The 25348-nt window shown below is 43.9% G+C and overlaps 3 protein-coding genes across 23 annotated transcripts in view; 2 read left to right on the forward strand and 1 right to left on the reverse strand.

Moving 5' to 3' along the window:
* TMEM181 (transmembrane protein 181) overlaps positions 1–4512 on the forward strand; it is a 72215-nt gene extending 67703 nt beyond the window's left edge. For all 6 annotated transcript variants that reach the window (XM_037023666.2, XM_037023670.2, XM_037023680.2 and 3 more), the window contains 2 exons: positions 840–906; positions 1318–4512. In XM_037023666.2, the coding sequence (XP_036879561.1) occupies positions 840–906; positions 1318–1396 (146 nt within the window). In that variant the 3' untranslated portion in view covers positions 1397–4512. The remainder of the gene's footprint in view (positions 1–839; positions 907–1317) is intronic.
* A 692-nt stretch (positions 4513–5204) lies between these two features.
* DYNLT1 (dynein light chain Tctex-type 1) lies at positions 5205–11888 on the reverse strand. Its single transcript, XM_017652959.3, has 5 exons — positions 11783–11888; positions 9078–9119; positions 6361–6484; positions 5891–5968; positions 5205–5616 (listed from the first exon to the last, which is right to left on the reverse strand). The coding sequence occupies exons 1-5, from the start codon at positions 11807–11809 to the stop codon at positions 5546–5548; spliced, it is 342 nt and encodes a 113-aa protein (XP_017508448.1). The 5' UTR covers positions 11810–11888; the 3' UTR covers positions 5205–5545.
* A 166-nt stretch (positions 11889–12054) lies between these two features.
* Positions 12055–25348, forward strand: part of SYTL3 (synaptotagmin like 3) — a 76390-nt gene continuing 63096 nt past the window's right edge. For 5 of the 16 annotated variants that reach the window (XM_037023636.2, XM_073219849.1, XM_037023638.2 and 2 more), the window contains exons 1-3: positions 18116–18286; positions 19306–19397; positions 20159–20212. The gene's annotated coding sequence lies outside the window, so the exon portion shown is untranslated. Of the gene's footprint in view, positions 12284–13633; positions 13781–18113; positions 18287–19305; positions 19398–20158; positions 20213–25348 lie in introns of those variants that run through there. The other 11 variants (XM_037023608.2, XM_037023618.2, XM_017652947.3 and 8 more) reach the window with 9 other exon arrangements.

Consider the following 25348-nt stretch of genomic DNA (forward strand, 5'->3'; position numbering starts at 1 on the left):
GACCCACTTTCTGGGCTTCCCAGTAGTGCTGGGTGCCATAATTCACAGCGCCTTCTCTTTAGCAGAGGAAGACAAGGTAAGTTTAGATAGTGAGCTTTGAGTTTTCATTAGAAAACAGCATGTGTGTCCTTATAGCACAAGATGGAAGGTTTTATTGTCAGTGGGCCCTAGCACAGGCATTATGCCCATCACCCTTATGAAATTAAATCTGTTCATTAATATAGTGCCATGACCATTCAGAAGAAAGTCAAAATGCACCTTCCTCCCACCACCAAACACAGCTCCCAAACAGCCCTCTCCAGCAGGGAGTGAAGAGGGTGAGAACTGGGAACCTGGGCCTGCATGTTAGCATTTCAGGACCCTCACTGGACTTACACTGTATGAATCCTCAAAGCAGCCTCGTGAAAAGTGTCTCATTTGAGCTTCACAGCACCTTTATAATGAAAGTACAGTTACTCACATTTACAGAGGAAGAAACTTAAGTGGCCCGCTTGCTGCAGGCCCAGCGGCAGGAGGGAGCAGGGCAGGCGGGCCTTGGTCTCCGGTGTTTGCACCTTGTTCCCTGTTTGGAAGGCAGCTCTCTCCTGAGGGCTCCTCCCAGGGCCTGCTCTGTCCTCTCGCTGCTGCCCCTCAGTCTTCCCAGCAGCCTGCCAAGACCCGAGGCTGCCCCTGGCTTGTAGCTAGGAAAACACACTCCCATAGACAATGATTTGTTCAGGGCACATAGATAATAAATGGTGGAAGCTGGGGTTTGAACCCAGCTCTTTCTGCCTGCTGTCCTACTAGGACAGCATCCTGCCTCCAGGCTGCTAGCATAACGTGCTCCTGTTGGTTTGCAGAGTCCCAGCTGAAAGACAACCCGGCGTTCTCCATGCTGAATGACTCTGATGATGATGTGATCTATGGGTAAGAGACTGTCCCTTTTCAAGGCTGTCCATGCTGAGCATTTAGCCTGGTTCTGCAGTTTCTGAACAGGTTGTTAATCATCCTAAATTATTTTCAAGGTATTATATTTCTTTTACCTGGAGGTGTTATGTGATTCTGTGGTTTTGTTTGCATGTTACTCAGGTCTAGCTTGAAGGGTGTTCCTTTTTGTTGAGCACCAGTAGTGAGTGGTGGCCCCCGGAAGGACAGTTCTTTGTGGTGATGGGCCCTGTGGTGGGTGGGGATGGAGTGGGCGGTATCAGGTGGCTATAGAAATTGGGAGCGTGAAGCTATGAAGTGCGTTCCTGTTAAAATGATGTGTCAGCATGGAAGAGAAGAAGAAATGAAGGGCTGTCAGAAGCTGAATGGTATCAAAGGTCTCTTTTATAACAGGAGTGACTATGAAGAAATGCCCCTGCAGAACGGCCAGGCCATTCGAGCCCAGTACAAGGAGGGCCCTGAGAGTGACTGAGCTCTGGTGGGCTGGCAGGACCCGGGAGCCTGGCGTTCTGCAGCGGCCACTGCCTGGTCCTCCCTGGCCTCGATGTTCGGACTTGTCTTATAAGCAGAGAATTCCTCGTCCTTATTTGTTTACATATTTTTGAAAGGAAAACCAAAACTGAGGACAAATTTAAACAATGGGCCAAATTTATTGTTAGAGTGGCTACAGTTATTTGGGAAGAGAGATGGTGATAAAAAGTTCAAACAGACAAAATCCCCTTTCAAGATTCCAGATGAGAAGTAGCTTGTTTTCGTGGTGAGGAGGAAATTACTCCGGTTTTTAGTAGAATTGTGAATTTTAAAAAGTAGTTTACTTATTCCAAATTCACGGACAGCCCTTCTGAGCAAGGCCCACAGCATGTGGACCCTCCTCTGCTTTCTTCTTCCTCCCTGCCCACCGTGGTGTGGGCCTTTTAGCTCCAAGGGAAGCCTGATTTTGTGGCAGTCCTTCCCACTGAGTAGCCTAACTCTAGATAGCCAATTCTCTAAGTGACCCCTCCTGGTTGTTGTGAAATGCCCATTAGGGAAGCGGTGGGTGGGCAGGAGCTGGCCCCTCACTACCCCTGCAGCAGTGCTAGCCACTAGCTGTGGTGGAGTTCGGAGGGAGGCTGAGGCGGCACACGAGGAGAGGGTGACGTAACTGAGAAGTGCCAGTGGGGAGGGGTCGCTGCCGTTGTTTTCCAAGGGCCTGTGTGTACACATGGCACTACAGACTAGAGTGTGAACAGATGTCCCTGTGGTTGGGGTGGGGAAGAGAGTATCCATGGCAGCTGCAGTAAGCAGTGGCTTCTGTTAAAGATGACACCTCACAGAGCTTTTTTTTTTTTTTTATAAATAAAAGCTTAACAATTTATTGATACAACACTAGAGATTCTTTATTGTCAGAAAGCTTTTCAGTTTCACACTTGGAAACTAGATGAGAGACTAAAACATTTTAGATGGCTTATGGAAGAACCTCTCAGGGAGAAGGTAACCTTTGGCGATCATTACCTGCCCTCAGTGTCTAAGGTGGAAAGGAAAAGTCTGGAGCTGCTGAGTCTGTGGAATCCTAGACGACCCTGGAGAGCTCCCAGGTTCTCTTTGTCTGAGACTAAGGACAGAAGGCCAGTGGATACCTCCCTGGTTTTTCCTGGCATATGCATGGTAGTGACTCTTGGCTGTTACCATAGTGATGATCGCACTTCCTGGCAAACACAGGGAGAGGATGTGATTGTTGGGCTCTGCAGACAGTACTTACGTTTTCTTCATCTATGCATTAACTCTCAAATTACCATTCATAGCTAAATATTACATTCCACGTTAGGTAGAACTGGGATTTTATAGAGATTCATGAGAGACTGTTCATTATGATTTCATATCTTTCTTTTTAATTTAAACTAATGATAATGTACCTTTAATATGGATTCCATTTATATTTGTTTTTAAAACCTTGTAAATATGTTTAAAACAACCGTATTGCAAAGATGACTCTAATTTACATGGTTTTTATACATTTTCAATGGTGTGATTACTTTTTTTGATTGTGTACTCAGAGGTATTGAAAGAATTTTTGTCACCAAATATACTTCTATTAAGACTAACTATAATTTTATGTAAATTGACAAACCTACTTGTGTTAAGGTATTCTAGTTTGTGATAGTTTATAAGTTTTAATCATTATAAAATAATTGTCCATAATTTGGAATGTTATTTATCAGTAAATATAAAATATTTGAGGCATTTAGCCTCACATTAGAACTTTTTAAAACTTGTCATTGTCCTATAGTATAAATTATAAACTGATGACATCTTCATATCTTGATCCTTGATGATGTCAGTGAAATGAAAAACATAGGACTATTTACTTTTTGTAACTTAAGTTTGAAACAAATTACAAAAGGAAGTACTTACTGAAAAGGCATGACAACCGTTTTCCCCATTTCTCTTCTCTGGTGTATCATATATATGAACATACTACATAATCTATGTAAAAATTTGCTTACGGTGTATAGCAGTTAGCATGTTATTTCCTATGTGTTCGTAAGTATTAGGTTGAAGCACTAAAGTCTGCCAGAAACTTTAGACAGTAGTAAGAAAAATTTTTTTTCTTGTTATCAGTTTTGCAAACTTAAAATTCAAAGAGCTAACTTTATTTCTTCCATGGTAACAGCTTGAATAAAGTCATCTTTGGGATAATTTTTTATACTGGTCCCATCTAGGGGACCTGGAAGATGACCATAGTAAACCATTTCAGCCTCCCCAGGGAGAGCTTCATTATCCTTGTGGGTAGGAGGTCTGCTTGATTTATCATTAAATCATTACAGCAGTGAAGTGATGCAGTTTTCTCTCTCTTAAGCTCCATTTGAAAGGCTAGAGAAGGGGACATATAAAATATATTAAAGGTTTGTAAGATTGTTCCTGTACATAATCAGGTTGCAGTTAAGAGCTTAGATACTGTGTGTAAATGCAGCCTATTAACTGGGCAGGTTGCAAGAAGGGTATCACCAAACTAAGGATTTTGTGAACTATTTACTGAAAGTAGTTATGTTAAATGGGTCATAATGTGGTAACTTGTATCCTGGAGTCCTTTTCACAGGGAAAAAGAGCAGCTTATAGAAAGGATAATTAAAAGGGACATCAAAACTAGACTTAAAGCACTGAAGTATACTTATATATTTTGAGGGTTTTAAAAACCAGTTGCCTTAGAAATTATAGACTTTTGAAAAAAAAGATACAGATCTTTCCCCAGGCCCAAGAGAAGTTGCTTTAGTCTGTGACATCTTGTTACCCTGGTTATCTTGATTTGAAGTGTTTTAGGTATTCTGGTAACTATAATCCATACACTAAATGCAGGATTTTCTGCTGTTGGAAACTGCCTTTTTACAAAAAGACTATAAATGTTTGTAAAATAAAATAACTCTAAACTTTAAGCTCCAAAGGAAAGAGAACTATGTATTAGATCTTGGAACTGTGTCAGTAAGCAGTCACACCTGGTCACAGAATGAGCTTTGAAACCAATAAAAGTGAATATTCACATGAAGCTTACACTTTGGGAATGGCTTTCTCAGACTACTCTGCTGGTAAACATTAATAAATATTTAATATTCAGTCCTTGTGTATGTTGTTTGCTCTTTGCATGTGTTAAATTGACCATTCAGACGCGAGTGCTTTAGGGACAAGAGCAGGGCCTTTTTTCTTTTCAGCAAGCTGACACAGCAGTGCATCTTTATTATGATGTTAATGTGGCCTGTGGATGAGCAACTGAAGATGAGGTCACAGATTGGGGTTTGAGGCCCACCTCCCCACTTCCCTGGATGTGGCTTTCCTTCAGATGATCTCCAGACATGTTTTCTGGTTTTTAAATAATGGTCTAATTGTTGTGGACCCAAAATGAATGAATGTGAAGGCATGTTGTAAGCCCTACATACCAAACTTATTTTTGGTGATAACTACTGAAAAAGAACATGAGTGTGGAAGTGGTAGTGCTGCAGATTTGGGCCAAGTGTGTTACAGTGCTCTGGTTAAAAGACCAGACGTCAGCTTGCCCGCTTGCCACCCTGTACAGGGGGAACTTGAGAATGAAGACTGATACCAGGGTGAGGATCGACCCAGAAAAGAGCACAGCTGTCAGGGTCCTGGTCACGGGGCAGACTCGGCAAGGCCCTGTACCGGAGAGGACCGCAGCAGGCCTGCAGCCTTTCTTTCTGTTGGCTGGTTTTCAGTTTAACAGATTCTGAGAATCTACTAACCAAATATGAAGAATTCATTTGTGATATGAGACTGTGGAGAAAAACACAAACTTTAGGTCGGAATAATTTATTACTCTAATCAAAGTACAAAGTCAAAGTATGGAAAATCAGCGTATTTGAATCATTTCAGAGAGTAGAGAAAGTTTCACACTCGTGAATTTCAGTTTTGAGCACCTTTGAAAAGAGCTATTCCGAGTTAAGACAAGTGGAGGTGCGCACCTCTGACTTAGGGGGCGCAGTTCATACAACAGTGCAGCCGTCTCGTTTTTTCCTACTTGTAGCCTGCCGCAAAAAACACACTGAAGAGAAAAGTGTTCCCTGAATGCACAGCTGGTGGTTAGAAGATGGATGAGCAGTCCAGCAGGAGGACGACGGTCCCAGGCGGATGGACGTCAGATGGACAGTCCGAAGGTGCTGACAATGCAGTACATGGTCTTGTTCTCCCACCGCACGGTGCAGCTCCCTGTGGGCAGGGAGGCAATTCGAGAAAATGGGCACCTGAAATTCTGATTTCTTACAGTAAGACCAAAACACTCAAGTTCTGACCTCTTAATGGTCCACAAATAAAAAGGCAAATCTCTTTCTGTAAGATGTTTCAGAAAGTGACTCTAATAAACATGAATTCAGAGACACGAAACATCCACAGCAGTGCTGTGAGTGACCAAGGTCCCGGCCCGGCCAGGGCACTGCCAAGCCGGGGGTGCCCAGAGCCCTCGGGTAGTGCATGAGAACCATACCGTCAGTCGAGCTGTCCCAGAAGCAAGAACTGGCTGTGTGTAAGCCCGCGCCATTCTTCTGCATGATTACACAGGTCACTTGAATTAAAACAAACTTTTATCAGAGAAATCTCCTTGGCAACACAGCTTTCCTTTCACTTCGGGCCTGTTTGTGCAGACTGTGGCTGATGTTCGTGATGAAAGTTACCCGGGCAGACTGCCTGGCCCTGCGACACTGACACACCTCCCTTTCCTCCACCGCACTCACTCCAGAGGCTGCTGATCACGCCGCGGGGTCCTGCGACTGTTCCAGCAGCCAGACAGGCGAAGTGGGTGGTCATGTGCACCTCACAAGTGACCTAGGCCTACCTACCAGCAACTCTCTTTGCAGGGGGGTGCCACATTGCCACCCTTACTCTCTTCTGACACCAGATACGCCCTCTCTGATCAGAACCACCACCCATATTATGTGAGAAGCAAAAAGCCATTACCAATGTATTTAAATGGTTTTCCCAGTTTCGTGAGTTGGCTTAAAGTTTGTTCCACTACATTTGTGGTCCACTGATTCACTTTGCTATGTTGGTAGGCGTTGCCCCCAATTGCACTTTCTATCGCCTAGAAGACAAAGCACAGAGGTCACTGTTATGACACCCAGAAACTCTGCAGCTAGCACTGAAGTTTATCACCAGAAGAACTGCTGAAATACAATACACATAAAACGTAAGCTCTTTGTAACCATGAAAACTCCTTTTTAAGTGTACCTTTTGCTTAACAGTGTTATATTTCATTTAAGTTTTATATTTCCATATTAGCTATGGTCTGTCAGATTTTTACATTTTGATTGAATCTAGTGTTCACTGCTGCAATTACTACTGGACATAACCCACATTTCTTTCCTCCTGAGACTAGAAAATATGTCTCTTTGCCTATTCCTTAAGTATAGTGGTAGGAATGTTTACTGGTTTTACAGCTGACAATATTCAAACCTATCCAAATAATTGTGTTTTCCAAAGTACTTTCCTTCATCCAGCATTTTCTGGCAATGTTACCACATAGGTACATTTTTTGGATAATGAAAGGCTAGCCCCATACATTCCAAAACTTACTTTACGTTTATGATGAACTTTGTTCTGTATTATGGAACTCCTTGCCTTCTGTGCTGGACTCTGGTAAGGATGCACACGGGAATACGCATGGCTTCCTGCCCCTATTCTTGCTCCAGTTTATAGTTAGGATATTCCTACTTTATGATTCTGGGGGCCTTTATGCTAATGCCAATGTGCTTGCTTCTGCACAGCTTTATTCTCTATCCCTTCTCTAACCTGCTCTGCTAGAAATCAGAAAACTGAATTTTTATGCCATTTTGGACCTAAAATAAAAACAGTCAACGATGACCAAATTCTGTCCTCAGACTTGCAGGGAAAAACAGTCCCAGGACCGACCGAGGTGTGCACACGGGAGACACTGGGGTCTACTACCTGGGTGTGAGCCTGGTTACCTTCCTTTTGAAGAACAAAGAGCTACCTACAGTCACACCATGACTTCTACATATAGGATTACTATTTATCCTGACTCTCAGCAGGCAATCATGCTAAACACACATCATCTGGCATCCTGCCCTCCCTGCCAAGCTCAGGTCATAAAATGGGGCTGGAGGGATAAGGAGCTCCTGGTTTAAAGAGACCACTGGTCAAAGAAGTGGGGGCTTCACTCAAGCTAAACCTCTAAGTCTGGGAACACATGCCCTCCATACACACTTCAGAATTCTCTATTTTTTAGGAAGAACAAACCCTCTCACACAGTTCTGGGCTCATCCAAACTTACTACTACCCAATAGTTAAAATAACTCAAGGGCAGAATTAACCTACTGCCAGAGACAAAAAGGCTGTTAGAGGTCAGTGATCATGTGAAAGTTAACACCACAATACTTCATGCTTCCATGGAGTCTGGGACAGTCTCCATTCAACTCGCTGCCTGGTAACCAGTCAAAGACAATACAGAAAACAAGTGAGGCCAAAGAAGACTTCAACCAAACAGCTCCACTGCTCACAGTGCTAGTGTAATTCAGCCACTTTCCTGCACCTCCCCACTCCATGTTCCATAAAAACACTGAATTTAGAAAAGCAATGAAAAGCAAACTATTACAGATCCTGCAAAGCAACTAGAAAATCATGCCTGATGTTGAATGATGTGTATGGTAGAACAAAATCATTTTGCTTTTTGATCACAAAAATAGGTATCCTTCTTTTATCACTCTGGCATTACTTGGTAATTTGCATTAGAATCAACTCCAAATTGCCTATATAACCTCAAACGGTCCTATTAAATTTAGATCATCTGTTGACTTTCTTTTGGCCAAAGGCATGACTGTGCTCTGTTCACACAGGAGGGGAAGCTGACTAGGAGAACCTTTCTGCCTCATTCCTCTCCAGGCTCTCCCACCTCCCTGCACTACTACAGCCTTGTCTGCCCCCTCAAACACACCATCACGCTCCTACCGCAGGGCCTTTGCACATATTGTCCACTGCCTGGCAGGTCTGCTCCTGTTTTTACTGAGTTTGCTACTCCTCATTCTCCAGATTCTAGCTCAGAACTCACTAGGCAGGTCAGTCTCTCACAGCACCACTTCTCACAGCAGTTATCACACAAGGAATCCAAGTTTACATTTTCCAGTGTGGTTATCTGAGAAATGTCTGCCTTCCCCTGTGCTGTAAACTCCTGGAGCATCAGTCCCCTGTATGCCCGATCGATACGTACTTTCTGAATAAATGGAGGACAAATACTTTGTCTCCCATTCTCATCATCCAAGGGAGGTATCATGGGTCAATAATGATAAAGTGGGTAACTTAGGAATGTAAGAGAAATAAAGAAACAAGTAAGTCTCAAATAGATTACCAGGTCTTGGGTAACTAGAAGTTGTTCAGTATTTTATATATTCATTCTTTCTTCATTAAACACTGGAAACATTTGTATACCGTGAGTCATTTATGCTAAAAGGTTATAGAATCAAGCCTTAGTAACAATAATCTAGTATGCAAAATTTCCTATCTGATTACATAATATGGGAGTAATTCTTTTCTCTTAAGTAAAAACTGTTATTTGAAATGCTAACACAGTTCAGCTGAAACAATTCCAAGACAGTATTTAAAACACTATTTTCACTCATATAAGCATTAAACATTTATAAAGCAAGCATTTCTCCTCTTACCTCTTTCACAATGTTGCTCACTTCATCAACAACAAAAGCAGTCTATAAGGAAGAAAATTAGTTAAGTTTGATTGAAAACATACATTTCTGCTGCACTGATCAGTGCAAATTTAGGTAATGCACAAATTATTTAGAATGAAGACCTTAGAAATACTCTAACCAGACTGCTCATTTCTCCCAGGAAAATATCAGACACTCAGAAACATTAAGTGGCTCTCTGAGGATCACAGAGCTGGTAAATGGCAGGCAGGAAACTAGAATACATATACATAATTTAAAGGTTTTGTGGTTTGTTTTTGTTTTAAACAGCTATGATCCAAAAGACTGTCTTCACTTTAGACTTCAGCTCTCCATTTCTACTGGCCACAAGGACCATTAACAAATGTGAGTTCCCTGCCTTTTGTGTGAATTAACTGATACTTTCCCTGAAGTAAACTGATCAGGCAGCTTGAAACAATGTGTTTTGGGTTTTTTCTCTTTTTTGAGTACCACCATTAGTGGTAAAATTTACAATGATTCAGCTATCTCCTGATAATTATTTTTCTTTCTCAATGCTGACCTACTTCAAGGCCACACAACCAGTGGCCAGCACACCTGGTCTTCACCAGTGTCAGGATGAGCTGGGGGTGGTCTGCCAGCATCATTTAGTGCCAGAGTTCCCAAATGGCTTTCTTTTCACATACGGTACACTGGAATGGGTACAAGATTCTGAGGTCTGGGAACAGTACTTAGCACTCAACATAGCTTCCAGAGGGCAGCCCTGGGCCCTCAGTATGCACCTTACTGGAATAAAGGCTGAGAGCCCCGCTTTGGCAGTGTTTTCCTATGTGCCAGGGTGCTGGGCCCTCTGGCCCTTTCTCAGCAGTACTCCTGCTTTCCTGGAGGACCAAAAGCTGCCTGCCTGAAACCCTCTCACTTGCTGTACTCAGAAGTCATACTTGGAGACAAAGCCAGCACACCAAGTTAATGAAAATTTTTAGTATCTTAGAGATTAAATTATTTCTTGGAGTTTGAAGGATCCTACCTAGGGACTTCCAATTATCCTAAACCATACAGGAAAATCCCTGTATGACTTTCCAGGTGGTTAAAATGTGTAAGAAATTGTGGGGCATTTCGGTGGACTTAGTGGAAAGTAGAGCAGTTGTACAGAACCCACTGGGCAGTTTCAACTTCTACAGAAAAGATGAAAATAAGTTGAGAGTTATAAAGGTCCAGCTAGCTACACGATTAGAGGCTATGCAGAAATGGCTTCGTTCAGAGGCTGTCAGCACTGGCATGGATTAGTAAATACCTAAGGCCTGCCTACTAGAAGGAAGATAGTCATGATCTCACCCTCCCTGGCTTTCCCTGGTGTAGAACAGACGATTAAGTTCAGACCCTTCATTTCACAGACATGCAGTTGCAATCTGGAATAATGAAGTCACTTAGCCACCTCACTGGTTAGAGTCAGAATCAGAATGGCAGTATTAAGAGTTTTCTCTTACATTGCCATTTCCTTTTTTAAAGTTTTACTCAATATTCCTATAATATAAGCTTTTCCAATATTGTATTAGTAAAAAGTTAACAGGGAAAAGCTTTTCAGGTGCTAGGTGCTCCTGAACCACATCTTCTCTATATTATTCACTTGATTGCTACCAGCCTTTAAACACTGAGGGTGACATTGTCACAGAAAACTTATGCTAGTTAGGAAATTAGATAAAAACTGAAACTCTAGGATCAGTAGTTAAGCCTTAGTTTTTTTTCCCTCAAAAAACTTGCTTAAACTAAATTTCAAAACTGTTGAAATATCCTTGTAAAATTCATAAATTTTATTTATAACCACCGGGAGGTGGTTTCCATGGCTGAATAATACTTTTTACTTGAATTTTAACAAAAAGTATTTAGCAAGAAATAAATCGGAACTATTCTTCTGTAATAGCAGCATCCATCAGCTATATTCCCTGAATGCTTGATAACTTGAAGGCAAGCCATCTTAACAGCACACTATCCGAATACATGTCTTCTGCTTGGCAAAGAATTGTGTGCTTTACCTACTGCTTCACTGAAGCAATGAGATTAACTTTTTCCAACAAATACGAGCTATTTACTGACATCTCAAACTGAAATGAAATTTAAGTGACGCTGGCCACTGCGCGTGAGCACCGCCCTGTAGATCAAGGTGTGGGCCGGAAGACAAAGGCAGGTCCTCCTATTGTGCACTTCTGCATTTTGCAGGCAGCCTGAAGGGACTTGAGATGTCACCATAAGTGCGTGAAACGCGTATCTGTCACTCTGGAGACTAGAGTTAAAATATCAGCAGACGAGGCAGTCTTCGCCACTCCTAGACGTGCTGCACCTTCTCCAGGGTGCGGGGCGGCGGGATCCGGGGCCAGGGGTCAGGCCGGCATTGAGCGGGTACCGGGAGGCGCGGCGCGGTGCCCCCAGCCTGGCCGCAGGGGGAAGACGTCCCGGGCTGCGGGGTCCCTCCCGGAGGAAAGATGAATGCGCGCCGCCGCGCTGGGGGCCCTTCCATGCGCCGCCCCCCGGGTAGGGTGACAACGCCCCAAGGAGGCCGGGCCGGGGGGGCGCCGCCAGCCTGCGCCGGTTACGGCCGCCGACCTCGCTCGGACGCAGCCCGACTGCCTACATACACCCTGGGCTGCGGCCGCGCACCCGCTCCGGGGGCTCTCGCGGTGCAGCCCTCCCGTCGCCGACCCGGCGGTTACCTCCTCTGCAGCCTGAAAGTCTTCCATCTTCCCTCCGGCGCGTTGCCTGGGCCGCCCGGAGTAGAGCGCACTGCGCAAGCGCACTCAGGCCCCGCCTCCGCTCCGGCCCCGCCCTCTCCAGGGCCCCGCCCCCGCCCGGCTCGGCGTGGGCCTCGGCCTCGGGACCTGCGCGGCGGCGGGCGGCGCTCGGGCTTAGTTCCTCCTCCGGGGTCAGGGAGATGGTCTCCGCGGGAACCCGCCGGAGGAGCCCTGCAGCTCCCGGGACTGCAGTAGCTAAAACAATCCGCAAAACCCGGTCCCGGAGGGGGAGAGTCGTCCTGGTCCCTCCCTCAAGTTTGTACTGCGTGGATTAATTGGAACGTTAAAATGGGCTCGGATTCCTCGTAACAAATCGTACAGTGATTTCTGAACAGGATGGGAGGTGGGGGATATTGATTACACTCCCCCTGGGGATTCAGAATTAGGGAATTTTAGCCCCGACAGAGACCCTTCTTTGGGGAGGTAAGTTTTCCATATAAATGAGATTTTTTTTTCTTTAAGCAACATTAAAAAAAACATTTTGGATGAACTGTTTTGTAAAATGCTGCATAATTCCTGTCTGTCTTAACCTGAGTGATGTGATTTGTATACAGGGGTCTTTATGAAAATTAGTAATTGCACAAGCCTTCGGGACAGTGATTTCCAAGGAAGACTGGGGTATGTGCACCTGTTTGCATGTACTCTAAGGCTAAGACCTCTGACTTTGGGGGTTGCTTTTTCTGGTTTTACCACGCCATGGAAGTCAAGTTGTCACTTCTTACCTCTCCAAAACCCGGTTGCTAAAACCCACTTTCCATCCCCCGGGAAGAGTTGACCACTAGCTAAGTGTGTTAGGATTATGGGCAAAACAAGAGCGAACAGGTTCTGAGTGAACATCTGCAATGGAAGACTGCGGGGTTTGGAACATCTTTTATAAATTGCTCCACAGCTTTTTAGGAACTTTCTAATTCAAATGAGTGTCCTGAATGGCTTCTGGGATAGTGCGTTGGGAAGGCAGAGACTTTAAGTTACATTATAACTGAAAATCACTGGCATGTGTATAAATCAACAGAAAACATGTAAATGTGAATTTTAAAAAATTGTATATGACTTTAACTTATATGCATTTGGGTACCACACTCCAATTTCAGCTATCAAAGAACATTCGCTAAATGATCGTGGCATATGGCATGTGGAGTCTGCCCTAGAAATGGATAAATTGGTTTATTTTCAGATCTGTTTGTTCACCTATTCAACACAATGCATTGAGCACTCTTGCATCAGCCCATGAGCTAGAGCTGAAGCTGCAAAGTTGACTAAGCTATGGTCTCCATGGAGAGTTTTTAAAAACTAATTATCAATAAATAGGAGGATTTGAATTCTCTGTGATCAGTGATATTGAAGTGCTTGGCAGACCTCAATGATAGGGTATGGTATTCTGCCCAATTGGTTTACACTCTGTAAGGCTAAGGAATTTAAAGTCACTATGGCATTTGACAGTTCACTAGCTGCCATTTCTAGCACCCCTAATCTGCCAAGAATGAATGTCCATCAGAAGTACTGGCGTATGAACACACTGACTCATAGCTGCTCATAAATCTCTGATATCCAGCCATATTTTAGAATAATGTTCAGTTTCTGTGCAGTAAGTCAGTGGAGTGAATCTTGGGTTTTTTCCACTGTGGGGGTTAGCCATAGGTTGGCAGATGTTGTATGCTTTCTTCTTTGAGTGAAATCTCTTAAATACAGACTCTATAGAAATAGTGATAGGTGCTGCTGCTGCCTTTATTTAGCAAGTGTGCACCTATAATCATAATCATGTCACCTCAACAGATAACTCTGACAACCACAGTCTGGTCTCACAGTGTTGTTGATGGTCTGAAGCCCTCCTCCATCTCAGTCCAATCCTGTGGGTGTTGGAGGTTTTCTTCCTTTGCCTGTGCCTAGGAGTGTGTTACTGAGATCCGCTGTGGAGTCATGGTAAGTCAATCATAGTAATGATAGTGTGATGACGGTGATGACAGATGACAAGCTGAAACACTCAAGCCTGAGGAGTGTAATGTTGTAATGGGAAAGAAGAGAAACTTGTGGCCAGCACATACGTAAAGTGAGAGTCCTATGCTGAGATACAAGCTAACAAAATTAGCTGAGAGCTATCTGTACTTAGGTCTGCTGTCAGCTGGGAAGCATGGGCACAGTGGGGCTGAAATACCATCTGGTAATGATGTTGCTCTGAGCCCCTCTTCCTCCCGGTCCTGGCTACCCCGGCCCCTTCCCTGGAACCCCAGCCCTAAGATCCAGCCACTGAGAGGCAACTCACGGCACAGCAGGGGCCTCCAGCTGGCATTTCTTCTTACTGGCTGATTGATTTCCATGCTGTATAGTAGTTATTAAATAATTTATCAGTTCTGTTTATATGAAAATAATAACACAACATCAGACAGCATGGGTTAGTTGCAGAACCAGATGACTCTTCTCTAGGGTCTTGGTCGTTGACAACAGCAAAGATGTATTTGCCACTCGCACTACATGGCTGTGCCCCGTGTCTTCCCCACGCTGGGACCCGGCTCATGGAGCAGCCTGACTCCTCATGGACAGAGAGGGGACAGAAAGGGCATGGTTTCCAGAGGGCTGCCTGGGGAGGTGCTGGGGAGGCCCTGTGCCACCTCACTTTAGTTTCAGATGGGATCTGATGATACCTGCTCAGTGTCAACACTCAAGTGCATTCTGTCTTTGCTAACTATTCCCTGCTGTCTGCTGTAGCCTGAGGCCTTAGGTTAGTGGTCTCCAAACTTCTTTAATTATGTCCCTCTAACAGGAACAATTCTGAGCATATATCCCAAAGGTATGTTCATTTCAACTATGACATATTAAACTATGAATCCATTTATTACACATTAATGAAGTTGAAGTTTTAGCTTTTTTTTTTTTTTTGAGAGGGCATCTCTCATATTTATTGATCAAATGGTTGTTAACAATAATAAAATTCAGTATAGGGGGGTCAATGCTCAATGTACAATCATTAATCCATCTCAAGCCTAATTCTCGTCTGTCTCCAATCTTCTGAAGCATAACGAACAAGTTCTTACATGGTGAATGAATTCTTACATAGTGAATAAATTCTTACATGGTGAACAGTACAAGGGCATTCATCACAGAAACTTTCGGTTTTGATCACGCATTATGAACTATAAACAATCAGGTCAAATATGAATATTCGTTTGATTTTTATACTTGATTTATATGTTGATCCCACATTTCTCCCTTTATTATTATTATTATTTTTATTTTTAATAAAATGCTGAAGTGGTAGGTAGATGCAAGATAAAGGTAGAAAACATAGTTTAGTGCTGTAAGAGGGCAAATGTAGATGATCAGGTGTGTGCCTATGGACTAAGTATTAATCCAAGCTAGACAAGGGCAGCAAAACATCCACGGATGCAGAAGATTTCTCTCAAAGCAGGGGGATGAGGTTCTGAGCCTCACCTCTGTTGATACCCAATTTCTCACCTGATGGTCCCCCTGCGACTGTGCCTGTCTTTGGTTGTTCCTCCCTTGAGGAATCTTACCCGTCTCTGGCTAACCAGTCATCTTCTGGGGCCATACAGGGAAATGTAAAGTTGGTAAGTGAGAGAGAAGCCATATTGTTTGAAAAGGTTAGCTTTTTACTTCTTTGCAGATATATGCCAAAGTTTTAGCTTTTTAAGGAATGACTATTAATATAAGTCCTAATACTTAGTATATCCTACTGTTATGGGCTGAATTGTGTCCCTCCCGAAATTCATCTGCTGAAGTCCTCACCCTCATTACCTCAGAATGTGACATTCTGTTTGGAATTAGGGTATATTAGGACATGGTGTCTTTAAGTAGGTAATTAAGTTAAAATGCCTTCAGTAGGGTGGCTCCTAATCTAATCCGAATCCTCATAAAAAGAGATTAGGACACAGCAGAGAGCATGTGAAGACACAGAGACAAGACAGCCATCTACAGGCCAAGCAGGAAAAAAACAATGTGCCAACACCTTGATCTTGAATTTCTAGACTATCATTGTCAGAAAATTAATTTCTGTTGTTTCAGCCGCACACAATGGTAATTTGTTTCATCAGCCCTAGCAAAGTAATACACCTGCTTTGGAAATTGTCACTCTATTGTACCTTCATTCCAAAAACATTTTCTTCCAAATATTCCTAAATGGATTCACCTACTATCTTATGCTACAAAATGATGATATTACTATTAAATAAATACCACTTATTATTTATTATAGATCTTCTTAGGCCAGGGGCCCTCACCTGTGGTTACTGTGGCAGTGCCTGGCATAGTAGGTGTACAATAAATATTTGTGAATGAATTGAATGAACTGCAAAACTAAGAGGGAAGCTTTGTGACCCTCACAAGGAGATGGGCTCAGAGAGGCCAGGTGGTTTGCTCAAGGTCACTCGATCTTCTTGCCCCAAAGCTTGCCCTCTTAATTCACTCTCCCATCTTGTTCTGATCCTTCACAGCACGCTCTCACCCTCCCATGCACCTCTGCTTCTCACCTGCAGGAATTCACCATCTCAGGTTGTCATCCCCAGGCCACAGAAAAAGGAGATTAAGAACTGAAAAGCCAAAGAGAGAATCAAAGTGAACCTCATTTACAGCTGGGGAAACCGGCCCCGGAGTTTCCAGGGAGCTAGTGATTCCCAGGGCCACACAGTGCATCTAATTCTTGGTCATCTGCTGGCTTGGCTGAATCGCATCTTCTCAGAGTTCACACTAGTTCACCTTCAAAAGGGAGTATTAGGCCCTCAAATGAGCCCATAAAGGAATGAAAAAGCATGTCCTCAGAATGAGAGAAGATATCTATAATATAAATGCCTGACAAAGGACACAGATCCTGAATTAATATAAAGAACATCTAAAAATCAGTAACAGAAAGATAAATAACCCCATAGAAAAATAGGCAAAAGACTTGAACAGGCCCTCCATCAAAGTAGATACCCAAATGTCCAGTAAACATATAAAATGATGTTCAGAATACTCAGCTACACTAAGCCTCAGGGAAATGAAAATAAATTAAAACTGTAATGTGATACCAGCACACACCCACTAGAATGGATAAAATAAGAAAGGAAGATAATACCTAACTGGGGAGGATGTGGAGCAGCTGGCATCAGATGCTGGTAGGAGTGTCAATTCGTACAATCACTTTGGAAAGCTATTTGGTGGCATCTACTAATGTTGAACATATGCCTAACCTATGGCGAAGAATTCCACTCCTTGGCACATAACCAACAGAAGCACTGTGGATAAAATGAAAGTTCCTGTGGCCAGGATTCTCACATGGCCCTGGTTGGCTAGCTCACTACACACATGTGGGCAATGCATTGCTATTGACTCTGTATAAAGAGCTCCACCCACTACTCTAGGTCATACTGGCATGGCTGCAAGGCTGCAGGAGAGCAGAGCAGAGGCTGGAGTGGTGGCAGCACTCAGGACAGAGGCCCAGAGGACGGCTGTGCGGTCCGAGAGGCCCAGAGGCAGAGACCAGCTTGCTGCCTGCAGACTCGCTCCGAGTGAACGGGATTTTAGTGACTGACCTGCCACTGTAAATAAAGTTGGTTATAACCCGTTCGCCCCAAGAATGTTTTGCTGTCATCTCTTTGGTCACATTGAATCCATAGTGAACTTACCTGGGGCTGAAACCCATTGGCAAGACATACTGCAGTCAAAATAAATGAACTATACACACAATACATAAAAACAGCATGGATGAATCTCATAAACATGCTGAATACAAGAAGCCAGGTTCAAAACAGTTAATATCATGATTCTATTTACATAAAGTGCAAAAACAAGAAAACTAATCAATGGTGTTAGAGGTGCCAGTTAAAGTTATCTTAGGGTGAAAGGTCATAGCTGGGAGGGTGGCTCCTGGATGCTGTTTAAGTTCCATGTCTTGATAGGTGTGTGTTCACTTTTGAAAAATGTGTCAAACTGTGCTTACAATTTGTACCATGGTCCATATGTGTGCTGTCGTCAGTGGAATTCACCCTCCACTAAAAGGCCATGCCAGGCTTGTTCTAAACCAATTCTTGAGTTAGCAGCTGTTCTTCGAAATGTAGTCATTTACTCTTGAGGTCAGTGTGAAACCTCTAGCAGGTGCGTGAGCTTTTGACTAGTTGAGGCCTCTAGTTTCTCTTGGGGTTTCCTGGGTAGGGTGGAACATTTTCAGTAGTGTTATCTTGGTCTTTCCTCCAGCTAAAAATGTAAACCATTGGCCTGAAAGAGCCTGTGGGTGTGGTTTGGGCTGGCTTTGCTCCCGGGGTCCTCGGCGATGTGGGGGCAGCCGCAGAGGCACTCAGGGCGTGCTTGGAGGGAGGGCACCCTGCTTTAGCTCTGGCCTGACAGGAAGGAAAGAGAAATACGTCTGTTCTAACACAAAGAAAAACTGACTTCCTTCTCTCCAGAACAGGCTCCCTGCTCTCTTCTCTTGCAGCAAAGGTAGGCTGAGAGTCCAGTCCTCCCGTTTGGGTGGGTTGTTTGAGGGTGTGGGTAGAGATCAAAGTTACTGTAACTTTTCTTAAATGACAGTTGAAGAGGTGCAAAACAAAGACAAAGAATGACTTGTAATTTTACTGAATAACATACCTTTTTGATGTACAGTGATAATGATTTAAATGGAGTGGAGGAAGTACTTTGGAGGTAGTTAAAAAACCAAAGCAAGCCGAATCAATCCAAACCACACTACCCAAAAGTCAGACGGACTGATTGTTTTTTAAAGGTGGTATAGAGTGTTTGATTTCTCCTTTGCTTTGTAAATTCTTATACATACCATTTGTTACTGTTTTGCTTTGCATGTACTTCATAGATTCAGATTGTTTTGCTCACCCATAATCTCTAGTTTGAAGGTGAAACACAAATATAATTTTAAAATGAAAAAAAAAAAATTAAATTAGCTGGAGACCAATTTAAATGTCTTTCAACTAAGCTTCTTAACTCCCAAATAAATTTCTTGGCAAGAGTAGAGATTATGAGAAGAAAATGCACATTAGATATTAAGGCTATACTAAGAAGTTAGAATTGGTGTAGAAAAAGATTATTCAGGCAAGGCAGTAGGAAACTCTAACTTCTTAAAGTGTTCTGCCTACACAGAGCATAAGGCTTTGGAGTTAAACAGACCCAGATTAGAGTGTGATTTTAGGTAAATTACTCAATTGCTTCAAGCCTTACACTTCTAATCTGCAAAATGGGCATATTTACCCCATAGTGAGGAATGAAGGTGGAGATAATGTGTGCAGACTGCTTGTCAGACTGTAAGTGCTGAATAAACAGTAGCTTTTGGTACAACAAAGAGTGTTAACAGTTGTGAGGAGTACCTATAACAGTGTGATAATATTAATTCTCATTTCTCTACCCTTGCATAAGAAGAGGTCATGTTTAGGCATGAAAATCATGGGTTTCTATTTCAGTATTTAAGTTTGATTCTAAAACAGCATTCTTTTTTTTTTTTTGGTGGCAAGATACCTACCTGAATAAGAAAGAACAAACAGAACCAGCAGCGACCTGCAGTCACGTCTCAGGGCGAGAATGCTTCCCTTCCCTCCTGTCTCAGGTAGGCTTCGAGTTTTCTAGATTTAAGCCCACATATGTGCAACTTCATATATGAAGGACAGAGTCTTAAGGGACCTGAAGCTTAGACAGTTTGTGGAAACTACTTTAAGAAAACGAGTACAAAACTTGGTAGAGAGCCTCGGAGGGCTCCATGCAAGCGAGAGATGCCAAAGCAGGTGCTGCACTAGCTTCCCTGGAAATCCACCTCTGATAGGTGAGCGAGAGACAAGCATTGATAACGTACAGCTCTGTTTCGGTGTCAGGCTTTCCGATGGATGCACAAGTGTATCACCTCACCTTTGGAAAATGAATCTGTCGAGGCTGTGAGTGTGAGTCCAGTTAGGCTGGAAGGTCAGAAATGAGAACTGTTCCTTGGGGGGCCTGGGGCCCCTCATGGCTGCCACAGGCGTCCATAAGGCATGCACACAAGCAAAGGAGGGATGCCGCTTTCAGGGGAAGAGGGCAGGCTAAGCCTCTCCCCGTACCCCGCGTACTAGGCGGCAAGCGCGGAGGGGGGTGTGTGTGGCCTGGGCTGCCTTCGGAAAGGGAGCAGCGTCCCCAGGAAGCAGCTGTGGTAAGGCGGTGGAGCCGCGGGGCCGCTGAGCGGACCTGCGTGGGGTCCGTCGCAGCGCTGTGGCTTCCAGGCTGTGAGAACCTTCTGTAGTCGCATGAAAGTCTGGGTGGGGTTGACAGTCATGTTTCCACACATGCACACCGCTACCATGTGCCACATACCCACCCCAGTGTCATTTTCCTCTCCAGCAGAGTGAGGCGGGAAGCGCGACTTCCTGTGACCTGATGACCAGCCGTCCAGAGGTGAGAGATGCCTGGATGAAGGGGACAGGGGGCCACTACCTGCCGAGAAAGGGCCTTTCCTTTCCATTTTCTCTCTACCAATTCCACATTTCTTTTCTAGCCTCCCCAGCACCACCCTAGGCCCAGCACATGGTTAGATGTTTCCTTCCTCTGGCACCTCTGTCCTGCATGTTTCTGCCATGGGGGGAAGCGCCCTCGGCCCTTTCTGCTCAGCCTGCCCAGTGACTATAAGAGTGTTTGATTTCTCCTTGTTTAAAGGTGGTATAGAGTGTTTGATTTCTCCTTTGCTTTGTAAAGGTGCACACCGCTCAGTGCACACCGCCCTCTCTGTAGATCCTCGCGTTACACTTGTCCTCTCACGTTGTAACTTCTTTGTTCTCATGTCCACTGTCTGGCTGGAATGTGAGCTTCGTGAATGCACAGATTGGCCTTTACTCATTTTATGTCCACGATACCTGGCACATACTGGGCACAGGAAAGGCCAATAAAATCAGTGTTGGTGAACCAGCACTAAACACTACAGGCAGACTGTGTTTGTCTGGTTGCCAGAGGTCCACTGCCATACAGCGAACTGGACACAGACAACATGGGACTGTGTGGGCTGAAGTACTGTGCTGGATTTAGGAGCGAGCCCATGGATCCCAGAGAAATGGCTTGTTTTCCTGCTTCGGTGCTTTCTGAGGGGGAAAAGAGAGAGCGGGGAGGAATACTTCTGAGTCTTGCTTGCTTGGTCACAGCCATTGCTACCTGGATGATTAATTTAGTTCCAAAAATAACCACAGGAGGCAGGGGTCGGCCTGGTGAGCCTCACAGAGACTGAGTGCCTGGCCCTGGAGCTTGGGCCTACGCCCTGGCATAGGGGTTTAATCCCAAATTGTCCCGTGCCCAGACTGACGTTGAGATGGGAACAGGCTGGTGTGGAGGGCTCCTCTAAGTGGCTGTGGGAAGATCTTCCCTTGAAAGTGGTGCTGGGTGTCGGTTTTTATTTATTTTTAAATTATTAAATACAGTTAGACTGGTAGGTGGAGTGCTGTAAAACAAAGGCAGTCAAATTACAAACAAAGGCATCACAAAATTAGGAACAAGCAATAGACAAAGGAGCTATGAGGCTGAGCTCAGCTCCATGTGGGTGAGGACAGGGCCTGGCTTCTTGGCCAGAGATGAAATAAACACGACTTCAGAATCTGGTGTGGGTGAGATAGTGACTGAGTAAACAGCATCATAGAAAAAGGGATCTGGGAGATTATTCCAGCTAGGAGACTGTGAATGTCTGCATGAGATCATTAAAGTAAAATACTTTTTAGTATGCTTCTTGATCCTGTAGGGCTCTGAGTTGCCTATGCTTTTCAGATTTCTGGAGACTGAAGCTTTCTGAATTGAGTGCTCACTCGCTCACCTGACTATCGCACTTCCCACTCTACTCGAACTCATGCTTCCTGCTTTACAAGCAAACCCACATGTCACAATATTCACTGGGTTTCTCAACTCAAGCCAAACATCAGGAACCTGCTTGCTGGGTGATGAGGGATCTCTGAAACCCACTAGAAAGGACACTTGAATACAAGACAGAATGAAGTCGGGGTCATGGCAGAGAAATACACAAAGCAAAAGGGGTTCCAGCGAAGGAGCAATTAATTTTGAATGTAAATAATAAAAAAGTTCCTGAGTTAGGTAGCAATGAATCTGGACCTTGAAAGATTATAATAATGATGATGATACTATTACTACTAATAATAATTACAGCTAACATTTTTCAACTGCTTGTTATATGCTTACTGCTATGACCTACGACCTTTATTTATTTATTTTTCTCACTTAAACTCAGTGAAAGAAGCTAAGATTGGATGCCTTTTAATTTTTTATTACTTTTTTATTGAAGTAGAGTTGACATACAATATTATATTGGTTTTAAGTTCTATGTACTCTATACATAGCAGCACATTTAATCCTCACAAGTCTATGATGGAGGTGCTGTCATTCTCTCCACAGAGAAAGAAATTCAGTCCCATAGGGCTTAAGTGCCTTGCCCAGAGTCTCATGAGTGAGTCAGGGGCAGAGCGGGGTCCTCACCCGCTCCAAACGGTGCCTTCCTGGCTGTTTCCTCCAAGCCCACTGGAGTTTGGTAGGCGGACGGAGGAGCAGGAATGCTTGGAAGAGGGCATGGCGTGTTCAGGGAACAGTCCCCAGCGAGCTCAGTGTGGGCGCGCTGGGGCACTGGCTGGGCACTGGGCTGGGGCGGTGGGAGGAGGCTGGAGCGCAGAGGGTCAGGTGCCCTGCCCACCTGAGCCTCAGTAAGGAGGCAGCCCGGAATGTGGGCTCTGCTGCAGGAGGAAGAGTGACAGTCCCACCTCACTGTTGCTGAATACACGGGCCCTCACCTGGGGACCTCCTCTCCTTCTCCCAGGGCCTCACACCCGCTCCTCCTCTCGCAGCCTCGGTGGGCGTCGCCCTGCGAAGCAGATTGCCCTGCCCTCTGTGTCAGTCCCCCTCTCTTCACTGTCTGTTCCGTCAGGTCACTGCTGCTCCCGTTGGCGCCCAGAGCAGTCTGCACATGCACCGGTGGGTGCAGCCGGCCCTGGGCTCCATCGGCTGTCCCTGCAACCCACTTAGGGTTAAAAATGCCAGGCCTTCACCTCACTGCCATCCTAGGCAGTAATACCTAGCATGGTGCCAGGAACATGCAAACTGGTCTTCATACATCTGTGATTCTTTTACTACCTCCATTTTGTACCCCAAGACATCACAAAAATCAAAAAAGCATCCAAGAGAGAAATACATCTTTTTTACCCATGTTTTGAAGAATATGAAAATATTCCAAGTGTGGCTTCTAATTTCCAGCTAATACTGGGGACCAGAAATGGAAACTGGAAAGGTGTGCCTTATCTTGCCAGTGTTGTGAGGTGGATGGCATTACTGTTACTGAGTCCAGGCTCAGGCCACTCACCGCACGACATGCCAGTAAGTCGAGAGAGACAAAGTGGGGGTGCAAGGAAAGCAACTCTATTTGGAAAGCCAGCAGGCCTAGAAGGTGGTGGACTAATGCCCTAAAGAACCATCTTAACTTAGCGTTGATTTCAAAATTCTTTCATATTAGGTCGGGGGGCAGGAGGAGGTTAGGTCAGGAAGTGATAATCCACTCTGACATCTGCACGTCAGCCAGGGTCTGAGGAGGGTTTTTACCCTTTCGTCCTCAGTTAGTTGATTCCAGTTGTTTTGTTAACATGGGTCTGGTCCTGAGTTCCTCTCAGTCCTTGACAATCCAGCTGTCATTTTTGTACACACTTCTTTATTTCCTCAGGGGAGGTGAGTTTCGGGTAAGGTGTTGGTTGCATTCATCTTAAGTCATGAACAAAATTCCTTTGATGATTAATCAGCCTACCTGCAGGGCGACAGGGCTGAGCAGAAGCTTTCTAACCCAAAGATTACACAGTAGAGGAGACAGAGACAGTGTGAAGGCAGAGATGCCAACTTTCCCACTGTTACATTGTATTTGACTTTCTTGGTGTTTACGGTGGGCCTGTGTTGCTTACTAATTAACTCTGTCACCCTAGAAGCCTCTGTGGACTAGAAGGAAGTTCACCAAAAAAAACAAACCAAAACAAAGAACTTTTAAAAAATTAAAAATAAGTAAATTGTTGCCATAGGTATGGGGGCACCTTGTCTTGGATAAATAGATTATCAGCTAAGATTTGAGTGACTTGGAAGATGGATTACAGAGCAGAATCTCCACCTTGGCAGTTGATACCAAACTTGTAAGAATTCAGATGCCAGCCTAACCAGGATAAAGTGCAGCTAGCTCCAGATTCCACTCAAAAGGATTGAAAAGATGCAGCTGAAATAATTTATAATATTGAAAGAGGAACTCTGAGCTCTCAATTATAACCTGAAATTGCATAAGCAAATTCACAAGTGGAAGCTCTGAAACAAAAGCCACCCAATTTAAAGCAGCAACCAGTTCTCTATTTCTCCCACTCCGTTTTCCTACAAACCCAAAGGTTTGCTACTTTCTGAAGTGATGAACAATTTTTGTTAAAGTTCCAAATGAAACAAAGTACAGTCTTCCTTTAATTTATACAACAGTTACATTCTAGAATATTCATAGTACATTAGAACCCTGCAAAAATATACATTTTGTTTATATGAGAGTTAAATTCTATTATCAGATAATTGTGATTTTTTTCCCTAATCGACTCATCTGGTAAGATAGTCAGCATTCGTATGGGAATGCAAGACAATTCTTTGTCACTGTGACAACTAAAAATACCCTACAAATTTCTAAAGATGGAAGTGTGGTGCTACTCCCATTGAAAATCTTGAACAAGTCCCCTGAGATGAAGAAATGGTGGTTCAAGTGTGTTAAAAGGAATTTCTCAGCCACCCAGCCAGGCGGGACACTAAGAGGACATTGAAAACCAGAGGAGACATCTTCCTAGGTTTCTGTTAAATCTTGGGATGAATGATCTTGGGGAGATGCTCTATGCACAGAGCTGGCTTCTTACTCTGGGTAATGTTCTACGCAGTAGCAGTTGCATCATTTTGAAAAGTGAACGCTTGTTTAGAGTAGACATGTCAGCAGATTCCCCCAGGTTACAGAAAAAGTGCACTTCCATCGAACAATAGAAGGTGTTACTCATGGTAAATATTAACAAAGTGTTTGAATGACTGACAGTTTATAGAGTCTAGAATCAAAGTCTCTGCAAGTCAAGATTAAAAACACAGTGGGATGCATATTGAACACCTATACTTCTGATGCTCTAAGCTTTAGCTCTGTATTAACTTGAATACCAGAAAGCACGATGTTTGGGTCTTTATTTGAAATGCTTTCAATGAATTATAATTTGGTGCTATATCCTTACCTTTAATTTGAGATCAGTATTATAATGACACATCAGGCACAGTTTTGTACCTTCTGTTGAAGTGCTGCTCAATGGATTGATTGTCTTCTCTGTCCATGTCCTTCATACCTTAAGAATGTCCTCCTTTTTTTTTTTTGGTGTATCAGAGTGCTATGCATCACCTTGACTTCTTGTGTTGTTTTGTTCTGTTTGGTTTTGCCTTGGCTACCACGAAAGGCGGAAATGCATCTAATGTTCGGGTACAATGACACTTCCCTGCAATTCCTGGTAGAATGATCTC

This window comes from Manis javanica, chromosome 13 (genome assembly GCF_040802235.1).
Source record: "Manis javanica isolate MJ-LG chromosome 13, MJ_LKY, whole genome shotgun sequence".
In the NCBI taxonomy this organism is placed as follows: Eukaryota; Metazoa; Chordata; class Mammalia; order Pholidota; family Manidae; genus Manis; species Manis javanica.